General features: G+C 40.0%; 1 protein-coding gene across 3 annotated transcripts in view; it reads left to right on the top strand.

Annotated features, from left to right (window-relative positions):
- The window catches only part of LOC124616756 (eukaryotic peptide chain release factor subunit 1), a 49,232-nt gene that overhangs the window by 9,355 nt on the left and 13,729 nt on the right, over positions 1–26,148 (top strand). For 2 of the 3 annotated variants that reach the window (XR_006979880.1, XM_047145151.1), the window contains exons 6-9: positions 15,683–15,812; positions 15,926–16,146; positions 16,771–16,918; positions 17,343–17,450. Coding sequence is in view for 2 of the 3 variants with exons in the window: in XM_047145151.1 (XP_047001107.1) it covers positions 15,683–15,812; positions 15,926–16,146; positions 16,771–16,918; positions 17,343–17,422 (579 nt within the window). In the remaining variant the exon portion in view is untranslated. The remainder of the gene's footprint in view (positions 1–15,682; positions 15,813–15,925; positions 16,147–16,770; positions 16,919–17,342; positions 17,451–26,148) is intronic. The other variant, XM_047145141.1, reaches the window with a different exon arrangement.

The following is a 26,148-nucleotide window of genomic DNA, read 5'->3' as shown; positions in this document are numbered from 1 at the left end:
TGTGAATACTGTTTTCTGTTATGCATTTGTTCTACGTGCAGAAGTCTGCTTTAGGCGAGTGATTTCCTTTCCCTTATGTTAAATACATTTGTGATCAAAAGCATTGAATGAAATACAGCAAGTCAAATGTTAGAGAGACTGTCAAGGGATTTTCTCATTTATTTATGCATTGTCTGTGTTATGGTTTATGTGCACGATCTTTCACGTCGCATAATTTGCAGTGTTTGTCACCCTATTAAATTGCTTCTCTAACTAAAATATAATAGTATTTCCAGAAAACTGATGGAATTTCAGGAATGAGTATTCACTTTTTTATGCTGATGACCTTATTCTAGAGTTTTGGAAGAACATTGTGTTCATTGTTGTTAAAAAGTATTATAGTTGGTCATGAGCTATGGCGGTAGAGTTTAGGCCTGTTGTGCACATGTCATTGTGTGTTCTCTTGACAGCCAGTGAGTCAGCGAGTGCCCAGTAGTGGTCAGAGTGCTGTGCTGTGCTGTGCTGTGCTGTGAACATCATAGCCAGTGTGAACATAAACATGATCATAACTAGTTATTTAGTGAATTTTTCTTCCATTTGTTGCGAGTTGTCCTGGCAGATGGTGGCAGACAACAAATTCTTCATATGCACTTAAAGTGGAAAAACTCATCTGTATGCTTACTGCAACTGTCACTCAGAATTGAGAAAAGTGCCGTTCCTGTCTGTTCCTCAGCCTGTATGGAATGCCATTGTTTGTTAGTCACCTGTCGTCAAGGAAACAGCAGATGATCAGCTATCAGAGGGGAAATTTTGCCTTTAGAGATAACATTACAAAATATTTGGAAAAATATGGTCAGTGTGACTCCTGCTTACATGCAAATATGTCCAGTTTGTGGGAGAAAATAGTTGCAACGTGCGTGTGTGTGCGTGTGTGTGTGTGTGTGTGTGTGTGTGTGTGCGCGCGCGCGCTCCATATTTTCAGAAGAGTGTTGTGGGAGCAATTGATCAGTGATATGCTTCCTGGTGTTCAGCAGACTTGTTCACATTTTATACGTAGTATTTTGATGACTGAACCAGCTGCCTTAAAGTGCTTAGTTTTGCTGTTACATGCACTTGCTTTCTGGAGTCCAACTGGACAGTGTGGTCGGACATTGCTATTTATAGTAGAGTTCGATTCCAGCAGGCACTCACTTTGCCCTTTCACATTCTTTGGTTGTCCAGAGCATGCACTGATATTCCGAAAAATGCAGATTATCTCGGCATTTTCCAGTTGTTGGATGTGATTGCCCATAAGATGTGAATAAATGCAGTACTGGACCCCAAGTCATCTTTAAATTGAAACCTCCATCCTGTTTATTAGGTTTTTGTTACATCTTTATTTTGTTAGACTTCTTAATTATGCAATCCCAGAAACTTCGTACATTAAAATCCCCCTTTTTACACTTTCCAGGGGACTGATCCAAAAAGTGTAAAATGCATGAAGGTGTAAAATACGAAAAGCATAGGAAACACAAGAAGTGAAAACAAATAAATGACTCCTATTGTACTCTTTATGTTGTTCAAAATATAAAATTACAATAATTCAAAATTTTCCTTCTTATAAGAAAATCTGAAATGATTTCTTTCTAACAGGCATTAGCTTTACTCTTTTATGAAACACACATTAAAATATATATGCATATTCTAATGTGAGAGTTATTGATAATCATTACTAAAACTATGGTAAATAAAACATGTAACACTATTGGCTGAAATTTACAAAGGTTGTCAGTCTGTGTAAACAGAAAATGCGTACGGAATCTAAAGCTTGTTGCTGATAAGGGCACTTGGTTCAGGAATGTCCTGGGTGAGGAGGGGGCAGAAACTGTTATGTTATGGACCACTGTAAGGGGGAATTTTTAAGTCCGGCATCAGGTCGTATCAGCCTAAGGCTGCATGCCTGGTACAGATTAGTGTATATTACACAAAAGTAGTGATAATTCATGAAAGCTCATTAAATACAGCTGTCTTCAAAAGTGGTGTTTATTCATGTAAATGAAGGAAGGTTGCCACTAGTCGCTATCGTCAGATCATGGTTATCATTAAAGCATTGACCCAACATATTTTTCCTATTCCAAACACTGTGAACCTGTAACGCAGGTAGTTGTGTCCCCAACATGCCGACTGAAAATCTTGTTTACCGCACTAACTCTATGTACGTGATCAATAACTTCACAAATAGTCTGTTTTCCTGCTTTTTTTTAAAGGCTGTCTTTGAACTGGTATACAATGCACTTTTTGCAGAAATCTGTATGAAAACGTTAAAGGCATAATCCATATCACTTCAGGCAGGGGGGGTTTACCTTCAATTTAGCATATGTTGAAATTAAGGAGGAAGTAATAAACATAAATTTTTTGTTTTCTCCAAAAAAATTCCTACCCTGAGATACGGGCCTCCAAAGGTGACACTGCAAACAACCATTTTGAAGATGCGAATTTCGGAAATTTTTGAAAAATGCTATGTCTTTAACAGTTTCAGATATTTTGTTAGTTTTTTATTCGAAAGATAATTGCTTTATAATTGCAAGGATATCCTCTGTTTGGACATATCTGTCAAAGTTCTTGTACTGTCGTCTTTTGAATTTTTTATAATTAACAGAAAATTTTTTTGAACAATGCCAATCCAGGAAAGTTACACATTTTTCTTTGGATTAGTACCATGTAGTTCTACGTTCTCTGTAAAGGAGAGCTTCCGCTTTTAAGTTGGACATCATATCCTTGGCATATTATATGAGTGGAGTCTCTGAGGTCCGCTGCAGATTTTTATTCAAAATTTCCTGTCACTTCGTACTTTCAGTGTCCAAGTTGGTGCCTCCCATAGTTCCCCTTCACCCAGAAGAATGAGGTCTTGCAGGACTCTGTATTGAATTTATCTCTATTTTTAGTGGCTATTAATGGTCTAGCAGCAGCTGTAGGGCCGTCCATCTTGCCTTCTCTGTATGCAGATGACTTCTGCATTTCGTACTGCTCCACCAGTGCTGGTGTTGCTGAGCGGCGCCTACAGGGAGCCATCCGCAAGGCGCAGTCATGGGCTGTAGCCCATGGTTCCAGTTTTCGGCTGCGAAGTCGTGCGTTATGCAATTCTGTCGGTGTCGTACCGTTCATCCAGAACCAGAATTTTACCTTAATGATGATCCACTCATTGTAGTTGACACACATCGATTCTTAGGACTGGTTTTAGACACCAGATTGACATGGCATCCTCACCTTCGTCAGCTTTAAGCAGAGGAGTTGTCAGCATGTCAATGCCCTCCACTGGCTGAGCAGCACAAACTGGGGTGCAAATTGCTCTATGTTGATGCAGACAGAACCCTTGTTCGATCCCGCCTTGACTATGGGAGTCTGGTTTATGGTTCGGCGGTGCCCTCAGCGTTGCGTTTACTTGACCCAGTGCACTGCAGTGTCATTTGCCTAGTGACAGGGACTTTAAGGACAAGTCTGGTGACCAGTGTACTTGGGAAGCCGGAGTCCCTCCATTGCAGGTTAGGAGTGCACAACTGCTGGCCAGTTACGTTGCACAGATTCGTAGTTCTGCACATCCAAGTCACTGTTTCCTTTTCCCGCATCGGCAGCCCAGGTCTGGGCTTCCAAATGCAGTTCGTGTCTGATCCCTTCTTTTCGAACTGGAATCCTTGCCTCTACCACCTATATTTGAGATCCATTCACGTACACCTCCATGGTGTACACCTAGGCAGTGCCTTTCACCTTTCACATGGCCGTAAGGACTCTGTTAACCATGCGACTCTTCGCTGCCACTTCCTCCAGGTTCTTGACATGTACCAAGGCCACGAAGTGGTTTACACAGACAGCTCGATGGCTGATACTCACATCGGCTTCACGTATTGCCCATGGAGGAGATATTGAACAACATTCCTTGCCCGCTGGCTGCAGTGTTTTCACTGCTGAGCTGGTGGCTATATCTCGTGCTCCTGACCACATCTGTTCATGCCATGGGGACTCTTTTCTTCTATGTACTGGCTCCTTGTGCAGCATAAAAGCTCTCTACCAGTGCTAGCCTTGTCATCCTTTGATAGCGACCATCCAGGAATCCATCTATGGCCTGGAACTGTCCGGTCGTTCATTGGTGTTTGTCTGGACTGCAGGTCACACCGGAATCCCAGGCAACAAACTTGCTGACAGGCTGGCCATACTGGCTATGTGGAAACCACTTATGGAGATCGGCTTCTCTGCAACTGACCTGCGTTCAGTACTACGCCATAAGGTTTGGCGGCTTTGGCAGACAAAATGGTATAACCTCAGCATGCACAACAGACTGCATGCCATTAATGAGACTACGAATGTGTGGCAGTCCTTCATGCGGTCCTCTCGCAGGGACTCTGTTTTTTTTTTTCTGCCGACTCTGCATTGTCCACACTTAGGTGACACCCGGCTACCTCCTGTGATGACCCACCTTAATGTCGGTGCGGTGCCCAGCCGACAGTGGCCCATATCTTGGTGAGCTGTCCTCCTTTGGCTGCCCTGCGATGGACTCTTCAGTTACCGGACTCGTTGCCATTAATTTTAGCAGACAACGCCTCATCGGCTAATTTAGTTTTACGTTTTATACGTGACGGTAGGTTTTATCATTCTATATAAGTTTTGTCCCTTTGTGTTCTCCACTCTAATGCTTTTAGGGTGGATGTTTTAATATGTCACAGAGGGGCTGGCTTTTCCTTTTTATTCTCGTGGTCGGCCAGCCATAGTCATCTGCTCTCTTGTTTTTATCCCTTCCACCCATTTCTTGCTTCTCTCTGTGTTTTTCTTTCCCTGCTTTGTCCATAGTAGTGTTGGTTGTCCTTCTGTTGTTCTTCTGGTTCTTCCTTTCTCCTGTTATTGTGCTGTAAGTCTCCTTTTTCCTGACCACACTCTTCAACGTAGAAATTCCATTTTCAGAAGAAAATGAACCAAAGCACTCCTGCACCTCTTGTCAGGATTTTTTTCACAAATATCAATTCACCTGTTGAATATTGTGCATACTACAGTGAAAAAGTGCGTTTTACCTGTTATTCCAGAGATATTTTCAAAGAAAACAATTTTGAACCACGTTTCATCAGTATCAAAAGTACATGGTAGACAAATCAATAAATGTGAGGTCTGCAAAAGGAGTCTTTGGAAGACCATATCCCTATTACGGTCATCCTGTAGAAGCAGCTCACGTTCAAATAGTGCAGTCATTTTATCTGGGAGATGAATGGGACTGTTCTCGCCAGAGTGCCAACAAAAAGACATTATAACAGCTGAAGGTCAAAAAGATGTGAAAGGAAAGAGGTATATGACTCACAGTATTAAAGAAACTTTTGCAATTTATAAGAACTATACAACTTCACATATTGGAAGATCAAAATTTTATGGACTATGACCTAAGTGAGTAGTTACACTGTGTGTGTGTGTGTGTGTGTGTGTGTGTGTGTGTGTGTGTGTGTGTGTGTGTGTGTGTGTGTGTGTGTGTGTGTGTACTGCACAAATTTTGAACTTCATGTGGTAACTTTGAAGAGTTTACTGAAGCACGTGACATGTTGGTTGGGCGTGTGAAGTCATTAGTAGTCTGTGATGTAAAGCGAGATGCTTGTGTCAAGAATGTGGTGTCAATTTTCTGTTTGCGATGTTTTGAAGATTGTAGTGCTCCAGTTCCTATTGGTTCAATAGAAAGGCCTCACTCTATATCAAAGGAAGATACTGAAGCTGTGGAACACATTTTTAGTTCATTGACCGACTAATTTCAGTACAAAACACAGTGTACAGAAGTTGCATAATTAAAACCTTTTAAGTCTTTGGACCTTTCACGTACATTTTGAAAGTACCTAAAATGCTTGAAAAACCACTCTTACTCAAGTTTCAAACCTAAAATTGTTACATAAGGCTAGGTTTTGATTTTTATGAGCCTGTTATGTGATAATGTGGTAATAAAACAGGTTTTATGTGTGGTAAAAATTTCGTTTGTTTATAAAACCTGGCGAAAGGCTATTTACAATTTGTACAGAAACCAGATGGCAGTTATAAGAGTTGAGGGGCATGAAAGTGAAACATTGGTTGGGAATGGAATGAGACAGGGTTGTAGCCTATCCTCGATGTTGTTCAATCTGTATATTGAGCAAGCAGTAAAGGAAACAAAAGAAAAATTTGGAGTTGGAATTAAAATCCACAGAGAAGAAATAATAACTTTGAGGTTCACCAATGACATTGTAATTATGTCAGAGACGGAAAGGACTTGGAAGAGCAGTTGAACGGAATGGATAGTGTCTTGAAAGGAGGATATAAGATGAACATCAACAAAAGCAAAACGAGGATAATGGAGTGTAGTTGAATTAAGTCGGGTGATGCTGAGGAAATTAGATTAGGAAATGAGACACTTAAAGTAGTAGATGAGTTCTGCTATTTGGGGAGCAAAATAACTGATGATGGTCAAAGAAGAAAGGGTATAAAATGTAGACTGGCAATGGCAAGGAAAGCATCTCTGAAGAAGAGAAATTTGTTAACATCGAGTATAGATTTAAGTGTTAGGAAGTCGTTTCTGAAAGTATTTGTATGGAGTGTAGCCATGTACGGAAGTGAAACATGGGCGATAAATAGATTGGACAAGAAGAGAATAGAAGCTTTCGAAATGTGGTGCTACAGATGATTGCTGAAGATTAGATGGGTAGATCACATAACTAATGAGGAGGTATTGAATAGAATTGGGGAGAAGAGGAGTTTGTGGCACAGCTTGACAAGAAGAATGGACCACTTGGTAGGGCATGTTCTGAGGCATCAAGGATCACAAATTTAGCATTGGAGGGCAGCGTGGAAGGTAAAAATCATAGAGGGAGACCAAGAGATGAATACACAAAGCAGATTTAGAAGGATGTAGGTTGCAATAAGTTCTGGGAGACGAAGAAGCTTGCACAGGATAGAGTAGCATGGAGAGCTGCATCAAACCAGTCTGAGGACTGAAGACCACAACAACAACATAAAACCTGTCCAACCTAAAAGTGGAAGCCCTCCTTTTCAGTGAATGTAGAACTATATGGTACTAATCAACAGAAAAATAAATTTTGTGGACTGGCATTTATGAAAAAGAAAAATTCCATAAATTATAAAGTTCAGAATGCTATAGTAAAAGAACTTTGACAGCTAAGTCCAAATGGGGGATTTCTTTGTAATCATAAAGCAGTTATCTTTCAAATAAAAAAACAATAAAAATCTAGAAATGTTCCAGAGATTCACCATTTTAAAATTTTTCCAAAATTCACATCTTCAACATGGTATGTGCAGTGTCATCTTTGGAAGGCTGTATCTCGGAGCAGAAATCTTTTGGAGAAACAAACAAATGCATGTTCCTTATTTAGTCCTTCATTTTAACATATACTAAATTCAATAACATCGGAGACTATGAAGGTAAGATTTTTTCCTAGCCTGGCTGAATTGATATGGACTTGCCTAAAGGTGGTGATAACATGAAAGAAAACATAAAATCTTGGAAATGTTGTAACATGGAATTGTTAATGACTGGAACGTGATATACTGAGAGAATAGGACTTCTATTCTGTCGGACATAAGTGGGAAAACATATAATGCGGAGTGTAAAAATATGATTTTACTATATTTACACCACAGTTTCGCAGTATTTCATTTCTTGTTGAGTGAGTGCTTGGTGGCAGCCGATTTGCTTGGTTGTAGTAAGATGTGTTTCTAATTTTATTTGCATGGTATGCAATACACACCTGCCTTTTGGAGACGTGAATTATCTTTAGCATTATAAAGTATCCAATGGAGCGAAATACACTGGATGCCATATTTCCTTTGGAAGCTACTGATATCTCTGTGTATTTGGCCAGCATAAGGTAGATAAGCAGTTTTTGCCTTCTCTTCTTTGGTCCCTCAACCTCTTTCTTAGGCATTATTGATATTAACTGCATTGCTTGTTCAGTTTATATGAGGACCCATTCCTTCAGGACATCATTTGTAGATGTTGTAATTCGTTTGCAAGGCTCTTGTTGTATGGATGTCTTGGAGATCTGTGGACTAAATTCTCAAGCATAATATTTTTGTCATTAATGGTGATGGCTTAAGGTTTTTTATATCTGGTCAGTGTGCGTAGGTTTTCTGTATGCTATGTGACTTCGGGAACTGTCCATTCTTCTCTTAACTGACAAATCAAGGAAAGGTAGTTGGTCCTCCTTTTCAGTTTCCATCATGAATTTTATTACGATGGATAGTTTTCCAGAAATAAGGCTTTTCTGGTCCATGTGGCCCCAACACAAATGTGTTGTCCACATACTGAAAGAAAGATATTGGTTTCAACTTGGCCAATTCTAGTGACTTCGGTTTGAAGTATTTTGTGCTGCAGTTCATCGCAGAAGGCGATTACGGGCTACCCATTGCCACACCATCATGTTCTTGATATTTTCTGTCGAGCAGCAGGAAGTGGTACCATCATTAAGAGGGAGACTACGTCAGAACTGCCCCTACTGTCTGTATCCTGCACCCACAATTGAGGCAGCATACAAAATTAACAAAGTTGCAAATATGGTATTCACACTTCCCTAAGTTTTCAGAGATTTTGTGCCAATATTCTAACTATGGGTCTTAGAGGAATACTTTCCTTGTGTACTTTACGAAGGCTGTATACGTGTGATGATATTGCTGCTCATGTTTTGAGACCCGTTATGATACATGGCAAATGTGACTCTTTGAGAAGAATGCTAAAGGACACAGTGGGTGTCGGGAGTCGAATTCGGCTATAAACAGCAGTGAGAGTCCAACAATAGTTGTCTGGTTAGAGTCCATGTAGTGAATACACAAACAGCAAAACTTAAAACAGCTAAATGCGGTGACTTTGCTGGCCATTGAAATGTTGAAATGTAGTGCATAAAGCGGGAACAACAATTTGACATAACCCCGGAACCACATCATTAACTAGTTGGACTGAGAAAGTGACTGAGCTCACATCACTCCATTCTATAAGGAGGCAATGTTCCATTACACACACAGATTAGATAACCTCTTTGAGAAGAAAGATAGACCCAGTATGCTAACCTTCATAACAAGGTGTTAAGGTAAACAAGCTGCACCTATATTTGCTAAAATAAAGCATCATGTTAATACCAGCAGCAAATAGAATATGTGCCGTGCAAGCCCGGCTCTAATACAGTAGGGAATTTGTGACACCTGATGAATGCTAGATGACACTTTAAAAAGCTCCTTCACCTTCACCAACTCATTCGAGCCAAACACTACATATTCTTCGGAATGGGTTGACAATATAACATGATCACAAGCAGAATCAGTGAAGTTGAAAATAACTGTACACCAGAAAGTGAAATTTGATCACCTGCAGAAAAATCCAAGACAGATTGCAGGAAGTGATACTGTAATTTAACTGACAGACAAGTGGACAAGGATACAGTGAAAATCCTTGCTAAAGGGCTAAATTTTGCAGCAACCCAAAAAATTATTCTAGTTGCAGATTACATAAGCTCCATGGAGGCAGAATAGGTTCACCACAAAACGTGGAGCATTTAACAAGGCATCAGTATTAAGATCAAACATCTCCAAGGAAGAAAGAATAGCATTTAGAAAGCTCCAAGAGGACAATGAAACTGTAGTTCTGCCAGTGAAGGGCATTGCTGTGGTCCTATTGTCGTGTGGACTACAAAAGAAAGTTTTAGTCTTATGAATGACATTGCATACTGACATATGCCTATCTTAAGAATAAAATAAAGAGGAAGCTGATGCTTCTCAATGAGTCAGGCATACCGTGTAAAAGCATTAAGGTCTTAAAACGTGAGCAGTGGTGCCATCAGCCTATATGGCCTTCCTAAGGTACGTAAGGAAGGAATTCCTCTAATAACCGTAGTTAGAAATATTTGTGCACGTACATGCCAGGCAGCAAAATACCTGATGGCATTCTTGGTAGATAAGTAGGGAAGTTCAGACACCACATTCACAATTTTTCAGACTATTACACTACATCTGTTGAGGCTCCAGGATACAAGTAATATGATCTCCCTGTTCACGAGTTTTCCATTTTAGGATTCCTTGGAACTAATCATAGATAAGTTTGGCAGTTGTTTCAAAGAACTTTTTAGGCATGATATGACATACATATTTTCTATTTGGTGAAAAATATTATGAACTATAACCAATGGTATGATGATTGTGTAATCACGTTGAAGTAAAGACACAAATATCTGCCAAGTTGATACCAATGTGTTTCCATCGGTACGTGGATGACATATTTGCGATGTGGCCAAATGGAGCAAAAAGAAACTTGAGTTCCTAGCACATTTAAATTCTATTTATAGTAATGTAAAATAAATGATGGAAGTTGCAAAAGAGCCAACTACCATTCCTCGATGTGTTAAGAGAATAACGAACAGATCCCTGTGTCAGTGTGTATGGGAAACTTATAGGCCCTGGCCTTTATCTCCATCTGTGATAAGAAATTCGGTGCTTAAGACTGGTTCGTATCACTTGAGACGAATGAACCTTGCTGAAGAATTACACCATCTACAAATAGTGATCTGAAGGAGTAGGGACTCAGATCATCTACATCTACATTTATACTCTGCAAGTCACCCAACGGTGTGTGGCGGAGGGCACTTTACGTGCCACTGTCATTACCTCCCTTTCCTGTTCCAGTCGCGTATGGTTCGCGGGAAGAACGACTGTCTGAAAGCCTCCGTGCGCACTCTAATCTCTCTAATTTTACATTTGTGATCTCCTCGGGAGGTATAAGTAGGGGGAAGCAATATATTCAATACCTCATCCACAAACGCACCCTCTCAAAACCTGGCGAGCAAGCTACAACGCGATGCAGAGCGCCTCTTGCAGAGTCTGCCACTGGAGTTTGTTAAACATCTGCGTAACGCTATCACGGTTACCAAATAACCCTGTGACGAAACGCGCCGCTCTTCTTTGGATCTTCTCTATCTCCTCCGTCAACCCGATCCGGTACGGATCCCACACTGATAAGCAATACTCAAGTATAGGTCGAACGAGTGTTTTGTAAGCCACCTCCTTTGTTGATGGACTTCATTTTCTAAGGACTCTCCCAATGAATCTCAACCTGGTACCCGCCTTACGAACAATTAATTTTATATGATCATTCCACTTCAAATCGTTCCGCACGCATACTCCCAGATATTTTACAGAAGTAACTGCTACCAGTGTTTGTTCCGCTATCATATAATCATACAATAAAGGATCCTTCTTTCTATGTATTCACAATACATTACATTTGTCTATTTTAAGGGTCAGTTGCCACTCCAAGTGCCTATCCGCTGCAGATCTTCCTGCATTTCGCTACAATTTTCTAATGCTGCAACTTCTCTGTATACTACAGCATCATCCGCGAAAAGCCGCATGGAACTTCCGACGCTATCTACTAAGTCATTTATATGTATTGTGAAAAGCAATGGTCCCATCCCATAACACTCCCCTGTGGCACGCGAGAGGTTACTTTGTCTGTAGACGTCTCTCCATTGATAACAACATGCTGTGTTCTGTTCGCTAAAAACTCTTCAATCCAGCCACACAGCTGGTCTGATATTCCGTAGGCTCTTACTTTGTTTATCAGGCGACAGTGCGGAACTGTATCGAACGCCTTTCGGAAGTCAAGGAAAATGGCATCTACCTGGGAGCCTGTATCTAATATTTTCTGGGTCTCATGAACAAATAAAGCGAGTTGGGTCTCACACGATCGCTGTTTCCCGAATCCATGTTGATTCCTACAGAGTAGATTCTGGGTTTACAAAAACGACATGATACTCGAGCAAAAAACATGTTCTAAAATTCTACAACAGATCGACGTCAGAGATATAGGTCTATAGTTTTGTGCATCTGCTTGACGACCCTTCTTGAAGACTGGGACTACCTGTGCTCTTTTCCAATCATTTGGAACCTTCCATTCCTCTAGAGACTTGCGGTACAGGGCTGTTAGAAGGGGGGCAAGTTCTTTTGCGTACTCTGTGTAGAATCGAATTGGTATCCCGTCAGGTCCGGTGGACTTTCCTCTGTTGAGTGATTCCAGTTGCTTTTCTATTCCTTGGACACTTATTTCGATGTCAGCCATTTTTTCTTTTGTGCGAGGATTTAGAGAAGGAACTGCAGTGCGGTCTTCCTCTGTGAAACAGCTTTGGAAAAAGGTGTTTAGTATTTCAGCTTTACGCGTGTCATCCTCTGTTTCAATGCCATCATCATCCTGGAGTGTCCGGATATGCTGTTTCGAGCCACTTACTGATTTAACGTAAGGCCAGAACCTCCTAGGATTTTCTGTCAAGTCGGTACATAGAATTTTACTTTCGAATTCACTGAACGCTTCACGCATAGCCCTCCTTACGCTAACTTTGACATTGTTTAGCTTCTGTTTGTCTGAGAGGTTTTGGCTGCGTTTAAACTTGGAGTGAAGCTCTCTTTGCTTTCGTAGTAGTTTCCTAACTTTGTTGTTGTACCACGATGGGTTTTTCCCGTCCCTCACAGTTTTACTCGGCACGTACCTGTCTAAAACGTATTTTACGATTGCCTTAAACTTTTTCCATAAACACTCAACATTGTCAGTGTCGGAACAGAAATTTTCGTTTTGATCTATTAGGTAGTCTGAAATCTGCCTTCTATCACTCTTGCTAAACAGATAAACCTTCCTCCCCTTTTTTATATTCCTATTAACTTCCATATTCAGGTATGCTGCAACGGCACTGTGATCACTGATTCCCTGTTCTGTGCTTACAGAGTTGAAAAGTTTGGGTCTGTTTGTTATCAGTAGGTCCAAGATGTTATCTCCATGAGTCGGTTCTCTGTTTAATTGCTCGAGGTAATTTTCGGATAGTGCACTCAGTATAATGTCACTCGATGCTCTGTCCCTACCATCCGTCCTAAACATCTGAGTGTCCCAGTCTATATCTGATAAATTGAAATCTCCACCTAAGACTATAACATGCTGAGAAAATTTATGTGAAATGTATTCCAAATTTTCTCTCAGTTGTTCTGCCACTAATGCTGTTGAGTCTGGAGGTCGGTAAAAGGAGCCAATTATTAACCTAGCTCGGTTGTTGAATGTAACCTCCACCCATAATAATTCACAGGAACTATCCACTTCTATTTCACTACAGGATAAACTACAACAAACAGCGACGAACACTCCACCACCGGTTGCATGCAATCTATCCTTTCTAAACACCGTCTGTACCTTTGTAAAAATTTCGGCAGAATTTCTCTCTGGCTTCAGCCAGCTTTCTGTACCGATAACGATTTCAGCTTCGGTGCTTTCTATCAGTGCTTGAAGTTCCGGTACTTTACCAACACAGCTTCCTCAGTTTACAATTACAATACCGATTGCTGCTTGGTCCCTGCATGTCCTGGCTTTGCCCCGCACCCGTTGAGGCTGTTGCCCTTTCTGTACTTGCCCAAGGCCATCTAACCTTAAAAAACTGCCAAGTCCACGCCACACAATCCCTGCTACCCATGTAGCTGCTTGCTGCGTGTAGTGGACTCCTGACCTATCCAGCGGAACCTGAAACCCCACCACCCTATGGCGCAAGTCGAGGAATCTGCAGCCCACACGGTCGCAGAACCGTCTCAGCCTCTGATTCAGACCCTCCACTCGGCTCTGTACCAAAGGTCCGCAGTCAGTCCTGTCGGCGATGCTGCAGATGGTGAGCTCTGCTTTCATCCTGCTAGCGAGACTGGCAGTCTTCACCAAATCAGATAGCTGCCGGAAGCCAGAGAGGATTTCATCATATTGAACAGGTGATGCAGTCGAAATCAAGAACCCCAGAGAAAGAAGTTGAACCAGAGACCAAGCAAGAGAAGCCAAAAATTTCTTCTTTGCGTTATGCTGTCCCTGTAGGCTCCTATGGAAACATGACATTCAGTTTATATTGCTTCCGTCAATTAAGATGAAAAGTATTCTTTGTAACATTAAAGATGATTGATTCCCTGTAAGGTGAGTGCATGTTTTCATTCCCCTTGTGATTATGGCATATCATACATGGGACGGACTACGACAACAGTCGAGAAGAGACACAAAGAAAATCAGCAACACACTCAACTAAAACAACCAAACAAATCAGAATATAATAATGAAATGAAATATTGAGAGACCATGGTTCAAATGACAGTTTCTGGGATAGCATAGTTAAGCAGGCTATTGAAATAATCAGTAAACCTAATAAACAGAGGTGGTTTTAATTTAAATAAGGCTTGGGGTCTGGCACTAAGTTTATTAAAATCTTGTTGCTCATAACATCTACCAGAGCTGGTAAATGCTGAGAGGATTTCCATATCTTGGAATATCAGTGAGAGCTCTGAAAAACAAAACAGTATCACAGAACATAATATATGGAAAGACAAATCACATACTTTTAAATGCATAGTAGATTTTCTAGCCCGTGGAAATTTGTAACTGTTCCATTACATGAGGTTAGCTGTCTTCGAAAAAATATTGAAATGAATGTGAGTAATTTGTGTGGAGGTACACTACACCTTGGGGGTGAGTGTATGTAACACAGTGGCATTAAAGTTTCATCACGCGAAAGACAGAAAGAAAATTTGTTACAGAAGTTCTGTGTAGATTAGCTCGTGTTAGCTACTTCATCGTAAAAATTGCTGCACAGTAGTAGTAAAGTGTCTCTAGAAGATGGAATATTGATAGTGTCGTTTTGAGAGTTATAGTCTGATAGGTGTGAAATGGTCCAGCTACTCTCTGAAAATATGTTCCATTATTTAGAGTATTTAATTTTATAAAGCAGTTTCAAATATGGCCATATGTAACTCATTGTTAATTTAGGAGTGAAAGCAATGGATATAAATGTGGTATGGAAAGTTCTGATGGCAAAGTGTTACCTTTACCTCTGAATTATTTACATTCTGGGAGAACTTTCCACAGCATTTTTATGTTTCTATTAATTAACAGCGGGATACAGTTTACAATCTTGGTTTGTACTTTGTTGAGTACAGATTTGTACATATCATCATGCCAATAACACAAGTCTGTGGTAAAGACAGCTGGTTATAGATGTGTGTGAGCGTTGATTACCATCTGCATTTCTTACTTAACATTTGTTTAGATGTACATTCTTTCTCCATATTAGGTTTGCTTCCTATACTAGACATTCTTCTATCTGTGATTTTGAATCATTGTATGAGGTTTTCTTGTACTTAATTGGAATTGTATTAATTTACTGACTACAAGGAATGGATTATGGTCATTATATGGATTGTCGTATAAAGTATCATACCGTAGAGAACTCCTGCAAATGAGTGTTATGAAACTGTTTGTATTTCTTTAAACTGTCATGGGACTGCAGGACTCTTGAATCAGCCGGGAACATTGTACATAGAGCGTGTTAGTGCCAATCATTTGTTTGCGTGATGTTGCTCTGACTATCCAAATCATTTTCATATTTTATGCTGCCATTTGGAATCATTCTGACCTCCAGATATGCAGCTGCCCAAGAAACTCAAATCTAGACTCCAGTACGTGTGGCATCAGTCTATGGTGGTGTCTCAGGTTGAAGTAGCAACAAAGCAGTACTTCCTTTCAAAATGCTTTGGAACATTTGAAAAGTATTAGAGGTACAATAACTTTTAAATGAAGTTTCACAGGATTTCGCATAGTCGTTATTGTTCATTAAGTAGTGATTGTAATACTGCTTGTACGAGTGTTATAATTTGGCATTATTTTCAGAGACTTCAAGCAAAAATCATAAAGCTAGTTGATGTTTCATATGGAGGAGAGAATGGATTTAATCAAGCAATTGAGTTAGCTGCTGAATCTCTTCAGAATGTGAAATTCATTCAGGAAAAGAAGCTTATTGGTATGTAGTATTTTTTAATAAATGTTACTTTTTATCTGGGTTTTCAAAATGTACTTGAAGTTGGAATCCATTGTAAAATTCATGGCGGCTCTTCAGTATTTCGTGTTTTACAGGACGTTATTTTGATGAGATCAGTCAAGACACTGGAAAATATTGCTTTGGTGTTGAAGACACTTTAAGAGCGTTGGAGCTGGGGTCTGTAGAAACTCTGATCTGTTGGGAAAACCTAGATATTCAGAGATACGTGTTGAAAAACCATGTGACCTCAGAGGAGAAAATACTGCATTTAACTCCAGAACAAGAGAAAGACAAGACTCATTTCACTGACAGAGAGGTAAGATATTTCTCCTTTACAGAATGCATTTGAACTTCCAGATATTCCACCCTGGGGGGGGGGGGGGGGGGGGAAGGGGGGGGGGTACAGCTGTACAAATGTAATGAAAGAGGAACAATTTTGTTTATACCAATTGGTATGTACCTTTATTCAGTAAAACAAGCCCACACAATACATTTTCTAGTGGCAATTTCTTTGTTGAAGTTGATGGCATGACACTAGGTGCACAGACTTTGTCGAGGACATTTCCTACGTATGGGAAACACAGATGGAACAATGCCAAAAGTTTGTGTCTGGTGTTATTGTAAAGTGAAAACTGAAAATGTAACTCACTGTAGACATCAATAAATGGCAACAGGAGTGTGCCACTGAACAAAATGGTGCACAAATGAGTTTCCTTGCCTGTAGCATTGTAGGAGTGAAATCCAGAAAATATTTTGCGTACAGCAGCAAGACCGTTAAGCTGTGACAGATCCTTCAATGGGGAATTCCAATCTGGTTTTTCACTGATTCTAATAGCAGTAGTTCTATACTGTGTAATGTCTGTAAATATGTAATATATTTAGTGTGTCATTCAGGATGTGGAAATTTTCTTGTAATTATATAATCATTCATATTTTGCAGAGTGGAGTTGAACTCGAGTTAGTAGAATGCCAACCTCTTTTAGAATGGCTGGCAAACAATTACAAAAGTTTTGGTGCTACACTCGAAATTATAACGGACAAATCGCAGGAGGGTTCTCAGTTTGTCAGAGGATTTGGTGGCATAGGAGGTATGTGTAAATGACTTTTTCTCAGAACAACTGTACATAAATTACACATTTTACATTGCAATGAAATTCCATAAATAACATTATTTCTCCTCTTTATTCACATCTTTAAGTTTGATGCTTAGTGTTGAGCTAAAAGGTGCAAAATACAATGGTTTCTGCATAGTACTGCATATCTTAATATATTTTTCCATAGTTGTAAACAAGGGCCCAGCTAGGGACTGCACTACAAACTTCTGAATATAATTAAAGGACTGTCATTTATATTTGTCAGGTGGTCTGTTTTGCACTTTTTAGTGGGTTGCTCTTCAGTGAATTTTATTGGACTTGACAGTGCAATATGTACCTTTGCACTGTTTTCTCTCCCTTGTGATTGCTCAAATTGAAGAGTTGTTGAGGTCACGATAAATGTTGTGTTTTCATTCAGGAATTCTGCGCTACAAAGTTGACTTCCAGTCTCTTCAGGCAGATGAGCCTTTGGATGATGTCGACCTAGATGATTACTAAGATCTTTTGGCAGATCACATTTCATAAGGTAGTTAAGGCAGTGCCCCGCACTTGATAGTTGCTGTAGTTTCTGCTGCCTGTACTGCCACAGTTTAGCATTTTGTTGTTTCTGCACTTTTGCATTTGTGCTTTTAGTTTTCTTAAATTCATTTTATTTTTGTATTATAAATATACATATAAATGAGAATGTGTAAATTTTCTGTTAGTTGGTCTTAAAAATGAATGTTCAGTGAATTAAGATCAGATTACTTCAGATTAGCTGGAGAATGTAGGTTTCAGTTATTTTACAGATTTTGCAGTCATTTTAGATGTTCAGTATATTACTGGGCGGTTCATCCTTTGCCTGTAGACAATGAGCTCCTGTAATAATATTTTACATGAATTATCAAAGTATAGTAGTCTTCCAAATCACTAAATATTTAATCAGGATGATTGTATCAGAATGACAGTTCAAAGCAATAGAAAAAAGTTACTTTTGATAATGCATTTCAGTAATTCCTGTTAAATTTCTGATACTTGGCTGGGGACTTACTTCTGACTAAACCAAATTTCTACATGCTTTTTCTTGAAGGGGAGAGTTAGTCTGCAGTCCTTTACTCATTTTTGGTTGGAAGCTTCTGAGTTATTTAGTATGGCATGCTATATTTGCATGGTTCATAGATTTGTTGAGATCACATTTTGTAACCGTTGAGCACGACTGAAGTATTTCCATTTTCAATGCATTTTGTCTCTTAAATTAGAAAAGCATTCAACATATTCTTACAAATGATTGACTTATTTGTATGTGTTGTAAGTTGTTTATGAAATTAAACTTGACTAATCCAAAGCAGAAGCAAATACCATCTGTATTGTGATGCTATATCCTTTCAGAATCAGTGGACAGACTGTCCTTGTCTTCAGTCAGTATTTTTATTTTAATGTGGGTTTTTGTGTTTCCAACAAAGATAGTATGTCAATTATGTCTGTTGGCTGACAGCATTTCCTTTGTTGCTGTTATTACAATAGTGGTGTAGTTTTTTTAGAGTGTGGGAGTATTTTGTGTTGCCCTGCAGTGTGGCTTTTGTTATTCCTTTTGTCATTCCCAGAATCTGTAATTAACATAAAGTAGACTTGTATCTGTAGTGTGTAGTTTTAGTTGGCAATATACACACTCGAGATACACTTGCTTCCTGTTTCTTTTACTGAATTTTGTAGAATGTAGTTGTTTGTTGGCAAAACTTATGTTGAACTGTTATAAACAACATTTGTGTGTGTTATACAGCAAGAAAAGTAATTACTTTCTGCGAATATTGTTTATCAAAAAACAGGAGTATGCTGCTATTATAACTGACAACATTTGTCTGCTGAGTTGTGTTTAGTCATTCACAATAAAGCTTTTGTGTGTAAAATTTGGCACTGATCTCTTAATAAGCATTAGGAGTGGTTAACAACTGTTAAAAGGGAATTAATGAGCCATAAATAGAAGTCGATGAATTCTCTCTCTCTCTCTCTCTCTCTCTCTCTCTCTCTCTGAGCACTGATTAATAATGAAAAGCAATGGTATGCATAGCAACAAAAACTGAGAACAAGAAAAATTACAAACTGTAGTAATAAGACACAAACACATGGTTTTGAGGATTTTATATTAAATAACAGAAGCATTGCATTGAACAGTTGTGGAACTTAATCATTAAGTGACATAATAATGTGGAGCAGCTTTGGATTTTATAGTTCCTAAATTTCTTGTGATGGGACTGTAGTAGGAGGTAAGGTGGGATGAAAACGGTGAGAAAAAATGAAACTTGAAACTTCCTGGCAGATCAAAACTGTGTGCCGGACCGAGACTTGAACTTGGGACCTTTGCCTTTCACAGGCAAGTGCTCTGCCAACTGAGCTACCCAAGCATGACTCACGACCCATCCTCACAGCTTCAATTCTACCAGTGCCTCGTCTCCTACTTTCCAAACTTCACAGAAGCTCTTCTGCGCACCTTGCAGAAATAGCACTCCTGGAAGAAAGGATATTGCAGAGACATGGCTTAGCCACAGCCTGGGGATGAGAAAAAATACCAAATAGTTCATTTAGCAAACAGTTAAAATGTAACACTTAGTGTATTACTGACACTAGTTGTAAGAATTTCACCAAAAGTACAGGGCAAGAAAAAATTGTGGGGAAAGTCTGATCTTGTGACTGCAGTGAATGGAAAAACTTCCTTGTTGCTTAGAGATACCTGGAATGGTATGTTGGAAGCAGCATACCGATTGGATGTTCAAGACTTGGTAATACTAGATTTAATTAATCAGTAATCTGTTGTACTGTAGTATTTCAAATATTCTGAAGGGAAACATGTAAGAAAAGATGGAGCTCTCCAGTTATTTTTTTAATCTGAATTTTATTAGCTAATAATATTAGAGGAGCAAAGTTGCTACTCACCATATAGCGGAGAGGCCAAGCCGCGATACACAACAAAAAGATTCACACTATTACAGCTTTAACTAACAGCGATGGAGAGCCTAAGGCAGCAGATGATTATAATAGTGGGGAAATTGATGATCTAACTTGGAATGAAGTGGAAGAAGCCATAAAGAGGATGAAAGGGGGCAAGGCACCAGGTTGGGACGAAGTAACAGTGGATATGATACGAGCAGCAGGAGAAGTAGGAACCCAGTGGCTATACAGAGTGCTGAGGGTGGTGTGGAAGGAGAACAGAATTCCTGAGGATTGGAAGAAAGGAATTATAGTCCTGATCTTCAAGAAAGGGGATAAAAGGAGATGTGAGAACTACAGAGGAATCACCCTGCTATGCCACTGTGGAAAACTCTATGAAAAGATCCTGGAGAAGAGAATAAGAAGCAGTATTGAAAGTAGACTGGAAGAGGAGCAGTATGGTTTCAGACCGGGAAGATCAACAACGGACCTCATATTTGCGGTAAGGCAACTGCAGGAAAGGCACTATGAGTACGGGAAGGACTTAATCATGGCCTTTTTAGATATTGAGAAGGCGTATGACAGTATCTATAGGGACAAGCTCTGGGATGTGCTGAACGCAAAAGGGATAGATGAAGAGATAACACGAAAAGTCAAAAAAATGTATGAGGGAAGTGAGAGTTGTGTGAAAGTGGGGAGGGAACGTACTGCATGGTTCAAGCTGGAAAATGGGCTGTGACAGGGAAGTGCACTTTCGCCTTTATTGTTTATTATTGTTAGGGATGAAATCCTACAGCAAGTATCAGATGCAATTGGAGATCATAAAATGAAAGCAGTGCTTTTTGCCGATGACCTGATATTATGGGGAAATTGCGAGGAGGTGGTGCAAGAGCAGTTAGATGTATGGGAGGCAACGGCAGCACAATATGGAATGCATTTCTCTGCAAAGAAAAGTGAAATAATTGTCACAACAAGGAAGAAGAATAGGCCAAATGTGGATATAACTTGTGGAGGGGAAAAACTACAAGTGGTAGAGAACTTAAAGTACCTGGGAAGCATGATTGAAAGTAAGGGGGGAAACGCAATGGAAATAAATGAAAGGTGCAGAAAAGCAGGGCAGTTCTTCAAATGCATTAGGGGGCTTATTTGGAGCAAGGAGGTGCCACAGAAATCCAAGGGAATTATATACCGAACCTACTTTGTCCCCATATTGGCATACGCAAGTGAGACATGGGTAATGCACAAAAGCGACAAAAGTAGAATACAAGCTAGTGAAATGAAGTTCCAGAGGAGCAGGTTGAGTGTAACAAGACGAGACAGATTGCGAAATGTGTATGTGAGGGAAAGACTAAAGGAGGAACCAGTACAGGACAGGATAGAAAAATCAAGACTGCAGTGGTATGGACACATGAAGAGAATGGATGAGGGAAGAATTCCAAAGAGGATGTTTGATCTGCAACTGGAGGGGAAGAGGCCCAGGGGAAGACCAAGAGATAGATGGGTGAAGGGAGTGAAGGAATGTGTGATGAGAAGAGGAGAGAACTGGACGAAGGTGGAAGAGGGGGAATGGTGGAAAGACAGAACACAATGGAGAGGCTTGTGTTCCCGACAGACCCAGCCAGTGGCTGGAAACTGTCCAAGATGATGATGATGATGATGACAGCTTTCGGCCATTAAGGCCTTTGTCAGCTACACACACACACACACGCACACGCACACACACGAACACAACTTGCACTCATATCTGCAGTATGACAACTGAAACCACACAGCCATAATTGTGTGAATCTTTTTGTTGTGCGTATTGCGACTCCGCATCTCCGCTATGTGGTGAGTAACAACTTTCCTTCTCTCATATTATTACATTCCATCCTGGATTTTCCATTGTTTGACTTTATTAGCTAATTGTAGACAGCCTTTCATAACATAATCTGAGTGAATTATCAAGGTTGGTGTAGAGTTCTCGAAACTTGGGATATGAAGGTGTGAAATCTCATAAATGTGATAGTCACTTAAAAGTGAGACTTGCTGTAAATTTTCAGACTCTGTTAGTATCTGGACTAGGAAATTCTTATTGCCCAGTTGCGCATGTTATTACATAAGACTGATACATTATCTTCAGAAGTTGCTGGGTAGCTTTAGAAGAGATGCTATGACTGCAAGCAATCTGTGTTTTTCAGCTGTTGTGCACCGACAAGGGAAGTATCACAGTATGTTGTCACGCAAATTGTATTCATACATTCTAAAAATGGTAGCTGCTATGGACTATTAGAGCAAGAGATGTCATTAAATTTACCATGAGAATACTGTGTGTATGAATGATTTATTACACAAATGAATTGAGAAAAGTAGTCAATTATATGCAGTGAAACTCTCAAAGATTACTTCTCTATTGGAGACAAAAAAAATGTGAGTCAGCAATAACAGCATGGTCAGTGCATAGACAGTTCACTCAGTGTGCACATTTGATGAAAGCATGTTGGTCACAGTTCTCATGGAAACACTCTCCTGTTAATCTGTCTTTGAAACGGTACTCAAAGGTTGTTGGAAATACACCAGGAAAGTCTTTGTTGTAGCAACATTTAAAAAATACTAATTTGATTAAGTTGGAGAATCGTGCTGCTGAAAACTGGAAATATGATTGCAGGTGTAAGAAGTGGTCTCTCTGCCATATTAATGTCAATGTCAGAATATACCGTCGTTGTATCTGTGATAAACTTCACAAAATTATTGCACGAATGGAAGAAGAAAATGTTGGCACATTGCACTATGCTGGAATCAGCTTCTTCATGCATTAAATGCCTTAAGAAACTGTAAAGTTATGTAGTTCAGGAGTCAACCAAAAGAAGGGCTTGAGTGTTTTTGTGTTTGTTTCCACATTACTACTACTACTACTACTACTACTACTACTACTACTACTAGGAGGAAGATTTTGAAATCCCTCTTCGCCATACTACAAGGTGTAAAACTTTGCTTCCACCTTTTGCCAATAGGTGGCGACAACCATAAGTAGTGGTCAATAGAAACAGATTGCAGATGTCAGGCAGTTAACTTGGACCTTGGTCAACATAACCTCCTTCAAACATTACTCAATATGTGTCTGCATCATAAAGCTGTTCTTGATTGAAAATGTTAGTTTAGGAGCCTAATTCTTGTCATTTGTGGGAAGTGTTAATATTTTGTTTCAATATGAAGAAAACAGTGGCTGAGCCTCATTGAATGCTCTCAAGTACATACGGTAAGGGCGCTACTAGTGATAGTAAGTTTCGTGAGTGGTTTCAATGCTTCAAGAATGGTGATTTTAACGTCGTAGACTGGCATAGTGGTGGAAGAGAGAATGTTTTCAAAGATGCAAAATTGGAGACATTGCTGAGTGAAGACTCACATCAAACTCAAGAAGAATTGGCACGATTAGTGGGCACGACACAGTAAGCCATTTCAAAACGTCTCAAGGCTATGGGCACGATTCAGAAAGAAGTAACTTTGGTCCCGTGTGAGCTGTGTTTGTGAACAGGTGCCTCAGAGGCAAAAATTGAAGGGATTTCTGCATCACATTGTGACTGGGGACGAAAAATGGATTCATTACGATAACCCTATATGCAAAAAATCATGGGGATATCCCGGCCATGCACCCATGTTGACAGGCAGACCAAATATTTACAGCTCAAAGATAATGCTCTGCATTTGGTGGGACCAGCTCAGTGTCGTGTACTACGAGGTGTTAAAACAAAGCTAAAGAATCACAGGTGCTCGTTATCGAATGCAATTAATGCGTTCGAGCAGAGCATTAAAAGATAAAACAGCTGCAGTAGAGCGAGAGGCACAATAAAGTGATTTTGCAGCACGACAATGCTTGACCCCATGTTGCAAAAGAGGTCAAAATGTGCTTGGAAACATTAAAATGTGAAGTCCTACCCCACCTACCGTATTCTCCAGACATTGCTCCCTCTAGCACCTGTTTGGCTCAATGGCGCATGGCCTGGCTGACCAAGACTTCCAACCTCGTGAAGATGTCATAAATTGGATTGATTCGTGGATCGCGTCAAAAGATAAACAATTTTTTCGACGCAGGATTCGTACACTGCCCTAAAGGTGGGAGAAAGTAGTGGCCAGCTGTGGAAAATACTTCGAATGATACACATATAATCAATTTGTTTCATTTAAGCCCCAAATGTTGGGGAAAAAGATGGTGTAAGCAAAGTTGTACGCCTTACAGTAGATTTGGTAGCAAGTATTTTGATATTTGGTAAATTTGTATCAATATTTGCAGGAAAATTGCTGGTGGGCCCAGATACAGGCATGCAAATGGGGTAGCAGTGTATCATTCATCATCCCAGGCATTATTGTACACGTGTGTGGTGTGTGGTGTGTGGTGTGTGTGTGTGTGTGTGTGTGTGTGTGTGTGTGTGTGTGTGTGTGTGTGTGTGTGCGCCGCGGGCCACTATGAATCCAATTGCACCAAAAGATGTACTTGCTTCCCTTCACTGCAAGAGTCTGTCCAGATTGTAACTTTTTATCGAACCTTGATTGGTCAGCGTTAATTGTTTGATATGATGACAGGTGGTGCTTTTCTTTGGTGAGAGATCTGATTTCTCTCACAAACTGGTAAGCTGTATCTAGAATGTCGGCATACATTTCAGCCAACAGCTTGCTAACTTTGTGGGCTATTTTGTAACAGACGATTTTATTTTTACATTTAAGTTCGTTACCCACAAGCGGAAGCTTTGAACTGCAGTGAATTGTGGGGATGGGTTATCTTCATTTTCAGTGCCTAAAGTCTCAAGGTGTGGTCATGTTTTATTGAGGTTTCCTGTCTCTTTGCTATAGAATTCTCGCATAATTCACGATTTATAATACCTTGCAGAATTTTTGGGTTTGACGAATGACATTGAGTTAGCATGTTTTCAAACTTTTGTTACGGTCTTGCTTTTATGTTTCTTTTCTGTGACAACACTTGTAATTTTCAGGCACGGTTTTGTGTCAGCTGCTAGTCCAAGACAATGCAGACAGGGAGGATCAACATTTCCATCTTTTTCCATTGGTTATTCTTTGTCCATATCTTGTACGCTTGATCCAAATATGTTCTGGAAACTTCATTTTCTTAGAAGAGATGACTCACAAGATGAGCTGCAGCTTTCCTATAAATCAGCCATTGGTGAAATAGCTTCATTCCACACTACCATTTCACTGTCAGTTTCTTCACTTGATGCCTGTTAATCTATTATGTGTAGTAACCTCTGCTATCCTCTTGTGTCAACTGTTGCTGTATTTGTTCATAAATAACTTTCTCTTCTCCTGTAGGTACATCTTCTGTAATACCAAAATACTCTATCAATAGACACAGTTACTGTGCATCTCATTGTTCAGGGTGCAACACTCTGTAAACACACTTCTATTACTGAGTGATACTTAAAAGAAGGGCTTCATTGGAGAGAGGAACCTAAGGAATTTTCTTTCTAGTCAGGAAGAAAAGAGAGTTTTGTTCTGTTCTTGGCAATGACTACTGTGATTTCTTTGTGAGCTAGCTGTCCCCTTGTTATAGTAAAGTTGGAGATAGAATAGCATATGCATATGACATGCCACTCACAAATTAGTAAAATTACTGTTAGCGAAGAGTATCAGAGGGTAATTTAAGGTAAACTGACTTAATACCACAATTTAGATATATGACAGTAAAAGAATGATTGGGATTACAGAACTATACATTTGGCTTCAAAGATATCTTTACAGTGTGAATCCCCTGTGTTCCATCAGTTTCTGAATTTCATGGGATATGTTTATAGGGAAAATCCAACAGCTTTGCCGCAGTGGTAACACCGGTTCCCATCAGATCACTGAAGTTAAGCACTGTCGGGCTTGGCTCACACTTGGGTGGTTCACTGTCTCGGTCTGCTGAGTGCTGTTGACAAGCTGGGTGAATTTGGCACTTAAGGCCAATTAAGGAGCTGCTTCATTGGGAAGTAGCGGCACTGGTCACGAAAACTGAAAACAACTGGGAGAGCAGTGTGCTAATCACATGCCCCTCCGCATCCACATCCAGTGACGCCTAAGGGCTGAGGATGACATGGTGGCCACCCGGTACTGTTGGACCTTCGAAGCCTATTCGGACAGTGTTTGTTTATAGGGAATGCCACTCCCTGTGATTCATTTGTGTGTAAAAGTAAACAATGTTGCTGGAAGACCATGACGAAGTTGCTGATCAACCTGGTTTCAAATGTTTCTGATGAGCAACATGTCAGGTGAGGCTGTAGGACACCATGGTACGGACAATTTTTCTCAACATGCTTGCATATTCCCCTGGGTGCTAGCCATCTGAAATA

This window comes from Schistocerca americana, chromosome 1 (genome assembly GCF_021461395.2).
Source record: "Schistocerca americana isolate TAMUIC-IGC-003095 chromosome 1, iqSchAmer2.1, whole genome shotgun sequence".
Classification (NCBI taxonomy): domain Eukaryota; kingdom Metazoa; phylum Arthropoda; class Insecta; order Orthoptera; family Acrididae; genus Schistocerca; species Schistocerca americana.
Note: the sequence above shows the minus strand (reverse complement) of the source record. Positions and strands in the feature narration are given on the sequence as shown.